Source organism: Lepisosteus oculatus, chromosome 9 (assembly GCF_040954835.1).
Source record: "Lepisosteus oculatus isolate fLepOcu1 chromosome 9, fLepOcu1.hap2, whole genome shotgun sequence".
In the NCBI taxonomy this organism is placed as follows: domain Eukaryota; kingdom Metazoa; phylum Chordata; class Actinopteri; order Semionotiformes; family Lepisosteidae; genus Lepisosteus; species Lepisosteus oculatus.
In genome coordinates, this window is record NC_090704.1 from 641,449 (window position 1) to 655,442 (window position 13,994).

The 13,994-nt window shown below is 44.4% G+C and overlaps 1 protein-coding gene across 5 annotated transcripts; it reads left to right on the forward strand.

Annotated features, from left to right (window-relative positions):
• The first annotated feature begins 433 nt into the window (after nucleotides 1-433).
• LOC102690214 (SH3 domain containing GRB2 like, endophilin B1) lies at nucleotides 434-13,800 on the forward strand. 5 transcript variants are annotated; one of them, XM_069193863.1, is made up of 11 exons: nucleotides 434-787; nucleotides 1,809-1,950; nucleotides 4,631-4,759; nucleotides 5,587-5,720; nucleotides 7,097-7,186; nucleotides 7,886-7,972; nucleotides 9,615-9,638; nucleotides 10,157-10,246; nucleotides 10,818-10,918; nucleotides 12,575-12,806; nucleotides 13,368-13,800. In XM_069193863.1, exons 1-11 carry the CDS (start codon nucleotides 725-727, stop codon nucleotides 13,473-13,475), a joined length of 1,200 nt encoding a protein of 399 aa, XP_069049964.1. In that variant the 5' UTR covers nucleotides 434-724; the 3' UTR covers nucleotides 13,476-13,800. The 5 variants fall into 5 exon arrangements, with proteins under 5 accessions (XP_069049964.1, XP_069049963.1, XP_069049965.1 ...); XM_069193862.1 differs by having other exon boundaries at nucleotides 437-787; nucleotides 7,094-7,186; XM_069193864.1 differs by having other exon boundaries at nucleotides 438-787; nucleotides 7,094-7,186; nucleotides 7,886-7,924.
• The last annotated feature ends 194 nt before the right edge of the window (nucleotides 13,801-13,994 follow it).

Sequence of the window (13,994 nt, forward strand, 5' to 3'; positions counted from 1 at the left end):
CCCTTCTCTTTTCAGCAGGGAATAAACCTTTACCTGTTCCTTTGGAGCCCACGCATGGTGATACAGCTCCTTACTTGAACTAACCATAGTTTACAGGCCAAGAAAAACTTGCCCATCATTAGGACAGGCATTATCTATTTTTTTTAAATAACCAAAACAACATTTAACTTAAGCAGTCTTTGAAATCGATCAAATCAAATCAAAACCTTTTCTTTATTAAGCTGATATGAATGTCAGGAATTTCACAATGCTTAGAAAACTAATCCAAAATGTTTCTAGGCTACCCTGTGGAGTTCTGCATCCGTTCTTGAGTTTGATTCGCAAATGTATCGATCAATTGATTGAAATAAGATAATAAACCTGGACGTTTTCAGGAAATGTGCATCCTACACACTTCCTCTAGTTAATAACAAGCGAACAAGGGTGCTTGAAATCGGTGCCTTCGTGGCACAGGATGAGGACAAAGCCATTTCTGCTGTCGCTGTAGTATTAATTCCCTCACTCGTGGAAACACTTCAGAGTCCGTCAGTCAGACAGAAAGACGGTTCCTCCTCTTCCTTTGCGTCCAGGGAGCAAAGTACAGTATCGGAGGCCAGACGCTCCTTGTACTGTGAGAGGGAAGGTCTGATCTCAGCAGGCGGACTGAAGGAGAGGAGTGTCTCTACCCATTTCACCGCCGTTTCCACTCGGCTGAATGGAGATGGTCTAAAGCGCCGTCAGCATCATGGACTTCAACGTAAAAAGACTGGCGGCAGACGCCGGCACTTTTCTGAGCCGAGCGGTGCAGGTAAAGCGCACATGTGTCACGGCTGGAACGTGGCAGCTGAAATTAATAGAGAAGTTTCTTGATGTACTGTCTCTGTTTCCGGACCCTGTGCCGCGCCTCTGTCCCCGGTGTGGCGCCGCGGGAAAGCCCGGTGCTCCGCCGGGCCTGCTGGGACCCTCGGAGCGCAGTCACAGGGCCTTTGGGCGTTGGTTTAACGGGTTTATTTTAACAATTGGTTATGTTTTATATATTTTTTTTAGCGGTCGAGGTTTGAAAACTTGTCATGTGACCAATTTTTGAGTCGGAAAAAATCCTCTTTCTAAATCTTGAGTTCGGGATCGAAAGCCGATGAAGTCGGCTGTGCTGAGAGACAGCGGCTAGAAAACACCCCGGCTGTCCCCGGGGTCAGAGGAGTCAGGCGCCCCTGATTTTTCACTGTTTACTGCAAATATGTTAATGACGGGGAAAGGAAACTGAATATAGCATTGCGAAACTAAAACCCATAAATTCACACCACTGCCTCTGTCCTCTTCATTTACTGTACACAATGTGCACTGTAACGGTGTAACACATTGCTTACCTACTGTAGGTTCGGTTCTCATGTATACAGTGTTAGTACAGTGACATTTAGAGGTTTATTTTCAGTGGGCTTCGAAAACTGTTGCGCTAGTTTTGAGGTTAGCTGTAAAGGAGGGGTTTTTCAACTACTGCAAGTGAGACAGATGTGTGGAAAAAAAGGATGTGATTTAAGTTATCTGAGAAAAATATATATTAACATAGCAGACAAACATGAACATATTGTTATAAACTTTATTAACATAAAGTAACTTCCACAAAATTTCATTGCAGGGTTGTTTTAAAGGATGGGTAATCCAGAATATGTAGGGGGAAACTGGTTAGAAACCAAAGATTTCTAACCAGTAGTTTATATGTATTGGAGTTTTGAACGCTTTGTTCAGTTTCTGCATTCAAAGGGAAAGTGTATGTCTGTGAGCCGGTAACAGCAGTGATGATGTGATTTTTCCTGCAATTCCCGGTGTAGTTTACGGAGGAGAAGCTGGGCCAGGCCGAGAAGACGGAATTGGATGCTCATCTGGAGAATCTTCTGACCCGAGCAGAATGCACAAAACACTGGACAGAGAAGATCATGAAACAGACTGAGGTTCTGCTGCAGCCAAACCCTAGTAAGATGTTTTGCTTTGTATTAAGTCAACTTAATCAGCAAAACTTTTAGAGCTCCCTTCCAAACCTTCAGGACTGTGGCTCTCCATTCACGGGAAGGATGGTCATCACTCCAGACTGGCTCCCAAATCAGGGGTTGCAAGAAGGGTTTAAGAAGCCCGTGCAACATGGCAGCTCTGACCGCTGATGCAGTTTGGAGGCTAGTCACGGTATTATTCAGACACCCTGCGGTAACACACTGCCTACATAGAGCTTTCTGGACAGAATATTGAGTTTGAACAATTCACTGCAAAACCAATGGAGAAAATCCCTGACTCTCTCATGATCTCAGGGAAATGCGTAGCCTGAAAGATACAACTTTAAAAGAGGTTATAGTTGTCCTCCCCCGCCAAAGCAGCCGTTCATCCTTCTCAGCCCAGTTGTGCTCTCCCCTGTCAGGACAGAGAGCCCAGAATACCAGAGGCAGGTGACAGAGCAATTTCAGTTCTCCTGCCACACGGCTGAGCTAACTTTGCCATAAGTGTAACACCTAGGCTTTAAGACACTAAGTACACTTGCTTCTAAATCAGGGGTTGCACAGATGAAGACCACTATATTTCTTGTCCATGTCTTCACCCCTCTGTTTACACAGAGTGTGACGCTACAGCGTTACATCAGAACGTTAGGAAGAACACGGGCGACGAAGGCAAGGCAATCAGAAATCAGCCAGCACTGATGTTGCCACACTGAACAAAATGCAGAAATAGTCCAGTACGCAGTTGCACACAATGCCCTTTCATATCGATCAAATGCATTTCAAGGTCTGTCGAGACAAAATTATGAGAAAACGAATGACTCAGGATAAGGTTGGTGTTGAGGTTCATTTAAAGACTTTGAAAAGACCAGTTTGGTAAATAATTGATTAGTCTAAGTCACTGGTCGTGTGCTTTGCAGGGGTTAATAATGAAGGGTGAAAAAAGACGTGTTTTACTGCTGGGGTGACCTTTTTGTAGTCAATACTAATACGGGACACATGACACTCACACAGTATGTCTTTAAATCGTCTTGCCCTTTGTATTCTGAATAACCTGCTACTTCTTGACTCAGATTATGAGTTATTGACCTAGAACAGTTGTAAAAATAACGTTAGATTTCATCAGATGCTATTTTCGATTGTAATTCGCCCATCCTGTTTTTGTCTGTGTGCTACAGTCTTAGCACTAGACATGATAATATTTTTTCTTCAGTGACATCATTGCTCTTCCGTGGGCTTCACTGGGATGTGGCTGGAGAATGGTGTTCCTGGGGGAGGTGGGAATATGAATTCTCGGGAGCAGTTTGAGCTGTGTGTCTGAGTCACACCGGCTTGGGAGCACTCAGTTACAGTATCTCTAGTGGGTCTGTGTGTTAGAGCCTCAGAGTGTGTCACTTGTTGCATGCTGCATTAAACTGTTTCATCTTCAAGCAGATAATAAGATTATTCACAGGAAACACCCATGACTGGAAAAGAAACTAATGGAGTTGATGCTTTTTTTTCAAAGTTGGGTACTGCAGAACTCATTGTCAGACTTAAAGGGGAACTGCAATGCTATTTTTATATTTTGGGATTGGAAAGAATCGGTACTGATAGGTGCATTTCCAGCCACAAAGAAAGTAAAATGTACACAGTAACGTGTAAAACCTCACATCACAAAATAGATTACATTTCCAGGTTCACAGCACAATATTGGTATCATTGTCTGCGATTCAGAACGAGGCAACATTGTAAACAAGCTGGCTTGTGAATACATCTCTTTTAATCCAATAGAAATCTTGCCCTCAACTTCTTGTCAGTTTTGCTGACAAATACTACTTGTAAACTCTGCATGCAGATCACGTTGGAACATTTCTGTGGTGAAATGTCAGCTTCGGAACCTTTACTCATTCGCTCGTACATTGTACGACTAGTGAGCAGGAAGGGCATCTTCACATTGCAGAACTCTTGTGCTCGCCCATGGAAAGACCGTGGGTTTGTGACAGCATGGTGACTATATAGTACTTTCACAAAGTTCACGGTTTTGTGCTTAATTGGAAATTTGTCAAATTTTATGATAGTGTTAATTATTTTGTCACCGAGATTTAATAACTGGTCTGAGAAATTGGGACTGCTGTTCCCCTTTAAACTTTTATTAATATTCTTTATATTCTGATAAATAACAAGAAACTGTAAACTGTAGTCTGTAAACTGTTGTAAGGTATTAGTGTTGAAAAGATTAGATACAGGATATTACTTGGGGGGGTGGTCATGATATTTTAATTTTGTTTTCGGTCTTTCTTATATCATTTAGCTGTAATCATGCAGACTTTACTGCTTGTTTTTTTATGAAGTTATTCCCGTTATGCTCACACTCCCACAGCTCCTTCCTCTGCTGCTTCATAAGTATTAGCCTGCCAGGCCCTAGGGGAAGAGGTTGAAAAGCACTCTTCTGTCCTGCACAAGGACTCTTCCCTTTCTGGAGCTGGTTGTGCTTGTAGCCAAACTACTCACTCCCGGTCCTGAAGCATTAATCTTGCCTGCTCCTCTCTCTTCCTGGCGGGATTTCTCACACTATCAGCCTGTGCTCGACGCTCGACGCTCTCCTCCCCAGTCCTGGAGGGGAACCTCGTGAAATGCCTTGTGACTCCCATTCTGTCCAAATTGAGTTTTCCTGTTTTAATTTGCAGATGTCCGGATAGAGGAATTTTTGTATGAGAAATTGGAGAAGAAAGCCCCAACGCGATTGAACAACCATGAGCAGCTGGGACAGAGCATGATCGAGTCTGGGAATGAGTTTGGGCCTGGCACCGCCTATGGTAGGGTCTTTCCTGATCTAGGTGTTGCTCCTTGTACAGCGTTAATAGGTGATGTAACGAATTTCTGAAATTATTACCTAAGCATGAATGGAAAAGAAGCTAATTTTAGTGAAGTCTGATGGTGCATCACTTCTTATTTTGAGTGTATATTAGTTTATGGTCTTTCTCCCCCACTGAAAGCTGGTGTGTGGGGAGCGTTCTGGCGCACTATGGCTGCCGTCGCATCATCCAGGTGGGGCTGCACATTGGTGGTGGTGGAGGGGAGTCCCCATTACCTGTAAAAAGCTTTGAGTGGAGTGTCCAGAAAAAGCGCTATATAAGTGTAAGCTATTATTATTATTATTATTATTATTATTTTATTATTATTATTATTACTACTTGCAGACTTTATATATAGTTCAAGTAGGTAGCTGCGTCAGCATGCATAGGTTGCGAAGGAACAGGTAACAGGTTTATTCTGTGCTGAAAAGAAAAGAAAGGAAACACAACATTTCAGCTGTGAAGCCTTCTTCAGGTGTGAGTACAAAAAATAATTTTTACTGTGTCATATTAAAAAGTAAGATGCATCTTGTCATCACATTAGAGGGCCTTTATATATACACTTGCAGTAGCTTTAAACTGCTTTGCTCTGTGAACATGTTCTGTGATTTGTTGTGCATGAAGCCACTTTGTAACCTTCGCTGTGGTTGCAACTAACCGCTGTAATTAAGTCTCTGCAGCAGATTCCGTACACTAAGGAAAACAATCTCTTCATTCCCTCTAGTGTCAGGGATGAAGATCCAGTGGGAGAAAAATAGAAAAACATCTTCCTTTTCTTTTTACTGCAGGAAATGCTCTTATCAAGTGTGGAGAGACCCAGAAGCAGATTGGCAGTGCGGAGAGGGAGTTCATACAGAGCTCGGCCATTAACTTTCTTACCCCATTCAGAAATTTCCTGGAGGGGGATTTCAAAACCATTTCAGTAAGTTGAGGATATGCTTCCAGTCTGTGCTGCAGGCAGACATTTTGTCTCATCTTAGTGTGTAGGAACTTCTCTAAAAATGCTGAAAGTCCCTCTAATGTGACGACAGCCAGACCAACAGTTTTTTTTCTAATTCATGTTTACCGACTCATATTAAAAAGTAAGATGCATCTTGTCATCACATTAGAGGGACTTTTAGCATTTTTAGAGAAGTCCCTACACATGTAAGAAGAGACAAAATGCATCTATTATAGGTAATTTAAATACGTTAGCCTAATTATAGTAACATGCAGTTTCAAAAATTAGATTGAAATGTGCAGATAATGGTATTGAAAGCAAACTGTAATCTAGTTTTCCAATATAAATACAAAATGTGTGCACACTAAAGGCCAACTATAAATTGTCTATTATGCAGCATATAAAAAAAGAGAACGTACTTTTACAATCATCATAGTTTCATACTAGACTGTATTTTTACTGCATCCTTTTTTTAGGGGATTTCTGCTTGAGACCACTGGGTTTACAGTCGATTATATTTGTTTAATTTCTTATATGGCTTTTTATGGCTCCTGACTTCTTTTGTGGCACAGAATGTAATTTTCACATCAGATATCCTTTGGTCAAATGTGACCAGAATCAAAATGCTGCTGGCTTATTAGTCCAGAACACTGCTGTGATTCACAAAACTTTTGATAGGAAAGCACCACAGTTTTTGTGCTGTACTGAATCTACCATTTGCTCATTTATGGGTATCTCCATGGTTAGCTGTTTGTCCCAACTGTACTCTCAGTTGCAGTATTTTTCGACCTGTTTCGTTGCATGCTGGGTAAATTTGGAAGCCTGCTGGAAGTCGCACCTGTTCGGCTACAGTCAGAGGCTGGTGGGTGGTTGTGTGTATAAAGTGTGGATTGGGTTTGCGCGTGATCTTAGCTACTTCGTCATAGTAGCCTACGTAACGTTGATCGAGTTTGAGCAAAACCTGGTCTGTGGCTGATTGTGGGATGTGGGGTAACTGAGGTCGGTGCTACAGTAGTCGCTCGGGCCTTGAGATGCCAACCACAGGGAGGCTGTGGGTCTGATCCCCCTCCACAGGTACTGTACCCTTGAGCAGGATCTTCACCCCGACTAGCCCAGCTGGCCAGCTCCCCAGGGCCAGCGCTGCAGGAAGTGACCCTGCGGTGACCCGCTATCACACCCAGGGCTTGTGCACTCTCGATCCTCGCGAGACCCCGGTGGGCTCCACTTCTGTTGGGGATGGCAGGGTGGACGTCAGGTCTTGGGCCGTGACAGGAGGGCTTTGCTTTGGGGAGGTCTGTCAAGGTGGAGTCCTGCGCCGGCTCTGGCCGTGAATTGTATCCGTCCTTTTCCCCCAGAAGGAGCGGAAGTTGCTGCAGAACAAGCGCCTGGACCTGGACGCAGCGAAGGCGAGGCTGAAGAAGGCGCGGGCGGCAGAGGCCAGGGCAGCGGTAAGTGTCCTTGTTTCGTGAGCCCGGAGTCCACGAGCCTGTATTTCACACGCTGGAGTTGTTACACCCTGGTGGGAGGAGTATTGAATCATTGGACAAACAGTTGTTGGTCTATTTTAAAATAAATCTCCAGGACCAGCAGCTATCCAAGTGGCTGACATCTTTCCTGTACTGCTGAGACGTGCTCAGAGATTTTTCAGTTGTACAGCAAATTCCTAATTTCTTTCTTCATTTTTCCATATTATAATTAACATAGCATGTGGTTACAGTGGGATGGGCTTCTGTGGTTCCCAGAATTTTTTGAGGTCAGTTGGTTGCAGTTGGTTGTCTGTGAAAGTGCAAAAATGCAGCTTGTGCAAGTGAGCGTATTACACACCATGGGATGCAAGTGCCAGAGAAGTTCATATAATTTACTTAATTTCAGTCGGTTTGCATTCCAGGGTCTTAATCATATAGTAAAACACGTGAAGCATTAAGAGAAGTTGGCATTCATTGCATACTCCTAACATAACAAGAATTATCTTCCACTCCTTTTCTTAAATTAAACCAAATGCAGGTGTCAGGCCTGTATGTTGTGTGAAATGCTGAAGATTTGCTTGATTTTATTTAAAACGCCTTCAAAGATCTTGCTTGTGTGGCTGCAGAATTAAAAATCTTTCTTGTTTTCTTGTCATCTTCATGTGCTTCGATGTGCTTTAGCAACTAAACTCTTCCTCTCCGGTGGGCGATAACCCAATGGTAAATTTCTCTTACATGCTCAACTTCCTGCATGTCAGGTGGCTAAAGGTTTGTTGGCTTCGTTCAGAGACTCTTTACCCTTCAGATGACATGCTTTCTCTTGCAGTTGCCAAGGGCTCAGTAATTTGGGAAAAACAGAGTGTTTCCATGATTCCCCGGTCACTGGGCAATTACCAGCCGGGCACGATTGATCAGATTCCATAACCTTCACTGCAAGCACATAAAAACAACTGGGCCCGCTGTGGGTCTTATTTTTACCCAAGTCCTGAGTGTCTCTCTGTCAGCCGGTGTCTGGATGGGGCTCTGTAGATTACACTCTGTCTTTCCACCTTTAGGCAGTTTGCCAAAATAAAGGCATTTTAATCGCTTAATTATGTCAGTAATTTAAAATTTGAATTAAAATATGTTATTAAGATTAGTTCTGCTCAGATAATCACTAGTCTTTTCATAATGACTGTGAGAGAAGGCATGGTGACGTTTCTGTGTTTGATGTGTAGATGTTTGAACGTTGTGGGAATGAAGTGAGATCCGAGAAGCATGGGGGGGGTTTTAGGAGTGTTTCTCCGAATGCGGTTCGTCCTCCAGATGGTACCGGAATGTTTTTTCCATTTCAACCATCCTGGTTGTCTGTACATGAAATCTGCAACCTGGATACCAAGCTGCATTTCATGGTATCATAAAACATCACATTTACTCAGTTCCTTTCCATTATATGACAGAAGATGAGTAGCCAAATGATTTGGTTCCCCCGAAATGCTATTTTAAATTGCTAAATACATGGGTACACTTCAAAATGTCATCATTTGCTCAGATGCTGGGTTCCTAATTTTCAGTTTAAGTTGCCAAAGGTCTGAGAAATGTTCTAAACTCTCTGCAGTGAGCAACCCCGTAGTGCAGATTGTTTGGGTTGAGCGCATTGAGGTCACTTCGGGCTTTTATTTTTCCCTGGTGGGTGAACCATGTTTCATTTTGCCACATCTCATTCATTTCCAGTGCAGTGGGCAGTTTACCCAGTGTGCCCACAGGGAAAGTGGGGAACTTTTATTTTATGATTTTATTTTACCCTTCCAGTGAATCCAGCCTGAGAGTGTCTTCCAGCCTTATCACTTTTAGATCTGCATGAACAGGTGGTTAATCTAAGGTTCACATGTCACCTAGCTTCCTGACCTTTTCAACTCAAGGGCTGTTTAAGTATGTGTCACAACGGTCACCTTTATCAGTGCTTTTGCATTCTAAAATAGGGTTTAACTTGATAGTTTGTTAAAATACTATTTTTGAAACCCAGAAACTTGTTGATTTCGTTAGCGCAAATCACCAAAGGGCCGAAATATAGTTTCAGTGCAATGAGTCCTTTATCTTTAATTGCTGCAGGCCCCCTGGTGAGCTGCCCAACGGGAGAGGATCACTGCTATAAAGGGCAGAGCTGCTGTCTTTCTTTAAATCCACCCAAAAATTGCATGGTCACTTTGTGGACCGGCAGCCCTTTGCATTCAGTGCTGGAGTGTGTTTGTTTCTGTGAGGTGCTTGTTCCGTCTGTAGGCTTTTCCTGGAGTCCTGTTTAGCTGTGCTGTACTGATGGACAGTTTCTATTCTGGGTGCTTTGTAAAGGGGGATAAAAATCACTTAGTGTTGCATATCTTCACCTGTGTTTTACCCTAAATACCTTGTCATTGTTTTAAATGCTTACCAGCTGTGGGTGGAGGAAGTGACAAAGGTAAGTTGATGCTTTGTCAGTCAGGGGTGTTTTTTTGTTTTTTCTGCAGCATTTGATGTGTGCTTCTTCTGACCTTTTCCTTGAGCACGGCTGTTGGGATGAGTGTCCTGCAGCACCTCTCTCGCAGTGCCAACCAACCGCTGGAACAGCTGGCAGCTCATCGCTGCAGCTTTCGTTTTTTGATTGATCCTTTTGCTTATTTGTTTCTGTTTCTGTTTCGTTGCTTGTTTGCTGTATCTCTTATCACATGGGCCTTGTGATTCCTTTGAACAGTACCCTGTAGAAATGTTGCTGGTACTTCAGTTAGGCCTTTTCACTTTGTGCCGTTTTATGCTCAGTTCCAGTATTGAAAACCAGGCAGTGAGATGCATGGGGATACAGAAAGGGGTCTTGTTGAGTGTGACAAACCCGTGAGTGTGGCTGATTTTTAATGCTGTAGCCCTGGAAGCCCTTGTGCGAGGAGAGCTTTCTGGTGTGGTTGGAGGCGGCCGGTGTGACTGTGTCTCTCTGTCTGACAGGCGGAGCAGGAGCTCAGGATAACGCAGAGCGAGTTCGACCGCCAGGCTGAGATCACCAGGCTCCTGCTGGAGGGCATCAGCAGCACCCACGTACGTCGCAGGGCCCGTCCTGATCCCAGGAACATGCCCTCGAGCACATCTCCGATCGTCAAAGACGCGCTTGAGAGTAGCAAGATTTCTGGAGCAGCTGCCCTTAGGCCGTAGTTCTGCATGAGACTGCTGTCCCAGCCAGTAAGGCAGCTTGAGAGCTGCTGGGTCACAGATCCACATGTCTCTCTGGTGACAGGAAGGGCAGCACCCGTGTGACCATGGGACAGCAGCTGAAACTCCTGTACAGTGGAGTGCAGCAAAGGGCTGTTCCTTTAGAACGTCTTCAGGCCCTCATCCTTCTCTCTGGGGTTAGTTCAGTTCTGCTGACTCGTTTGCCACAGAGGCTTGGAGGGTCTTTTCGAACATGTATACACCCCTGTACACCCTATAAGGCCAGTTCTTCTGAGAACATGTACTGGAAAACAATTGCATTGGCTAATTTGCTAGTCTGCTATAACGCTGGTTTAGCGGGGGGCAGGGTCTCCCCTCGTGTGCTTGTCCAGCCGCCCGCTTGTGGTCTCGGTGGCTCGAGTGGCGCTCCTCCCCTCACCTGTCCTGTTTGCTGCTGCAGGCGCACCACCTCCGCTGCCTGAATGACCTCGTCGAAGCGCAGACCACCTACTACGCACAGTGCTACCAGTACATGGTGGACCTGCAGAAGCAGCTCGGGAGGTACGGTGCTCGTCTTTTAGTACGGGTTTTAGTTCAGCCATTGCAATTAAAGCAAACTAACAAGGAAGGAATATGGATTTGTGGTAACTAGAATAAATAATGAGGCAGGATTTCAGTTTAACTTTCAAGAACCAGCAGTTTCATTTGGTGTACCTTTAGCTCAGGAACACCAAATAAAGTGGTTAATTTATCTCCAGTAATTATTAGCATAACCACTTAATAGCCCTTGTGGTGCTTTAAGCTGAAAAATGAGCTACATGTTATGTATTTATAAGCATTTCATTTAATGCTTTGTTATTCAGTCTTTAGACACGTCAAGAAAGACTGTTTATGAAGGGTCATGCTATAGCTTCTCAAAGACGATAAAGAAACCTGTTGCAGCCTTCAAATAAAGTCAGCTGTTATAATGCATCTTAGGATACAGCCCATTATCAGCAGTTCAGTTATATTTTTATAATTTTCTGTTCTTTCCCTATAGATAGAAATATTTATTAATATTGATTTGATCTTTGTCTCATTTTAACAGTTGAACATTTGGGTTTCTTGGGGGGAGCACTGCAGTTAACTGGGTGAAAGACCATTTTATTAGCCCTGTGTTGTACTGTATGGAAGACTGCTTTATTAGCCTAATGTTTAAATGACTAAAATGGTACAGTTGGCTTTAGTGCCATTCAGTTTGCATAGACGTAGAATCGGCATTAAAGTTGATTAATGAGGAGTTGCATGATTTTGTGTGCCTGTTAACGTTGGTGAATTGTGTTAAAACACTCTGCCCGCGAATGGCTTAAGAACATCGTCATGTGCAAGACAGCAGGCCCTGCTGCTTCTGGCAGCAGTGTGATTCCTGGGCTCCTGGCCCTTCGCCCCTGCCTGCTGAGGAAACTCTTGGCTTCCTGTGCTGAGCTGGTTCCCGCAGCGCCAGCACTGTGGCCTGCAGTTCTGAGACTCGAGTTTTAACACTGAAAATCCCTTGGGGACCTGCAGTTCCCCCTGCTGGCGTGTCTGTCCGCAGCTCAACATCATCATGCTAGGTTGTGTAATATAGATCTTCGCAATCCATCTTTGTCCCTGATTTCCAGGTTCTGGCATTTAGATTTGGTTGCGTGACACCCCATTAACCACATTTTGAGCTGATCCAATTTAATTAAAATCACAAAATTCTGTACGTTTGAGAAACAGGGTTAGTGACTTCATGGAGTGTTTCGGACATGGTGCTGACAAACTGCATTGATTGCTCACCCCCAGACTTGTTTGGTTGCACGTCACGTCATTCCACTGCTTAACACAGTTAGCCTCCAGTTTCTTTACTGTTTTATCTTTTTGCTTTTGAGGGTAGCTAAGGTAAGCTGACAAATACTGCTTCAGAATAAAATAATCCCGTTCAGTTTTCAAATCACAGGTGGGCATTTAAAATTGTATCGATTGGATTTAAAGTAGAAATACTTGGGGAGCATTGAATATTTTTCTTGTAATTAGCGCATATCATAAACACATTAACTGCTGCTTAAGGGTAAACAGGCAGTTGAAGATTCGAGGGGAGAAACCACTCACAAACCTGCTGAGGTATAAAAGTACAATTGGCTGTGCCTTCGTGGATGCTCTGAGCAGAGCTGTACGCGCTTGTCGAGTCCCTTTAGTGCTCTTGTGTCCCCGCAGCTTTCCATCCACGTTTTCCTCCAACAACAACCAGTCCTCCTCCGGCTCGGCGCCCGGCGTCTCCGTGCCCACACTCCCCGTCTCCCTGCCGGCCCCGGGCCTGGCGCCGGCCGGCCCGCTCGGCTCCTCGGGCTTCATGGAGCTGCAGGCCTGCAGCGGCAGCAGGAGGGCGCGCGTGCTGTACGACTACGACGCCGCGGGCAGCAGCGAGCTGTCCCTGCTGGCTGACGAGGTGGGTCGCGCCGGTCAGGGCGCTGCTGGTAAAGGGCCATGATCGAGCCGCACAAACTGGTCATTGGGAACTGCATCTCGCGGTCCGATGTCTGGCTTTTAGTTACTTATAGCTGAAAATGAAACCTCGCACTTGGAATGGAAATTTACACAGGTCCATATCTTATAATTGCATTTTACGCTTCAGTAGTTTTTGAATAGCAGGTTTATTTAATTTCCATCTCATATTTCTTTCAGCACTAGGCTCCTGTGCCACTGGTAAAAAAAAATGATTTGAAGATTAAAATGCAAGACAGAGTCAAGCAAAGATAAACTACATAAGATAAATAAATATCGGCAATTATAACCAGGAAATATAGGACAGTAAATTACAACTATCGAGACAGATCGCTACAGTTAGCATTATTTTATATTAAAGATGTTTAAATATTTCCTGTTGGTTTCAAATCCAAGAGGAGCCGGGCGATGCCAGCGCCAGGCTGGGCTGTGTGCAGTCTGCTTGTTTGCAGGGCAGGGAGTCCGATCCCGTGACTGACGGGCTCGGGCTGGCCGTGTCTTTCAGGTCATCACGGTGTCCAGCGTCCCGGGAATGGACTCGGACTGGCTCATGGGCGAGAGGGGGAACCAGAAGGGCAAAGTGCCTATTACCTACCTGGAGCTGTTGAACTGAGCTTCTGGCGGGACAGGGGGGCCTACGTACAGCTGTGATTTCATATTTATATGCATTTAACTTTATATGAAGCAATTTTAAATGTCTTCCATTCTTCCATGTCTTAGCGATGTTGCAGCAGCCAGCGCCGAAGACTGTGGGTTCTCTGGCAGAGAGCTGCAATAATAAATATCGCAGACCAGAATAACTTCCAGAATTCCATTCAGGGCTTCCGATGTATGTGTGCCAATGAGACTTTTCCATTTTTTTTTTACTGAGCTCTTCACTAACTGCGAAAGTCTGCCTTTCTGTGCTTTAGTGCTTTAAATAAATGTATTATTGTCAAGTGTTCTTTTTGGTTATGTTATTCAAAATACTTTGCTTATAAAAAAAAAGAGCCAACTTGGGCTCTTGAGTGGTGGAGTGACCCAGTCCATAAAGGTGTTCAAGTGCAGATGGAGCTCTGTGATCCCGGTGTCATGGGTTCGAGAAGAGCAGGATTCTCCACTGGCAGGGGGGGTCAGGCTCTGCTTGCTGTGG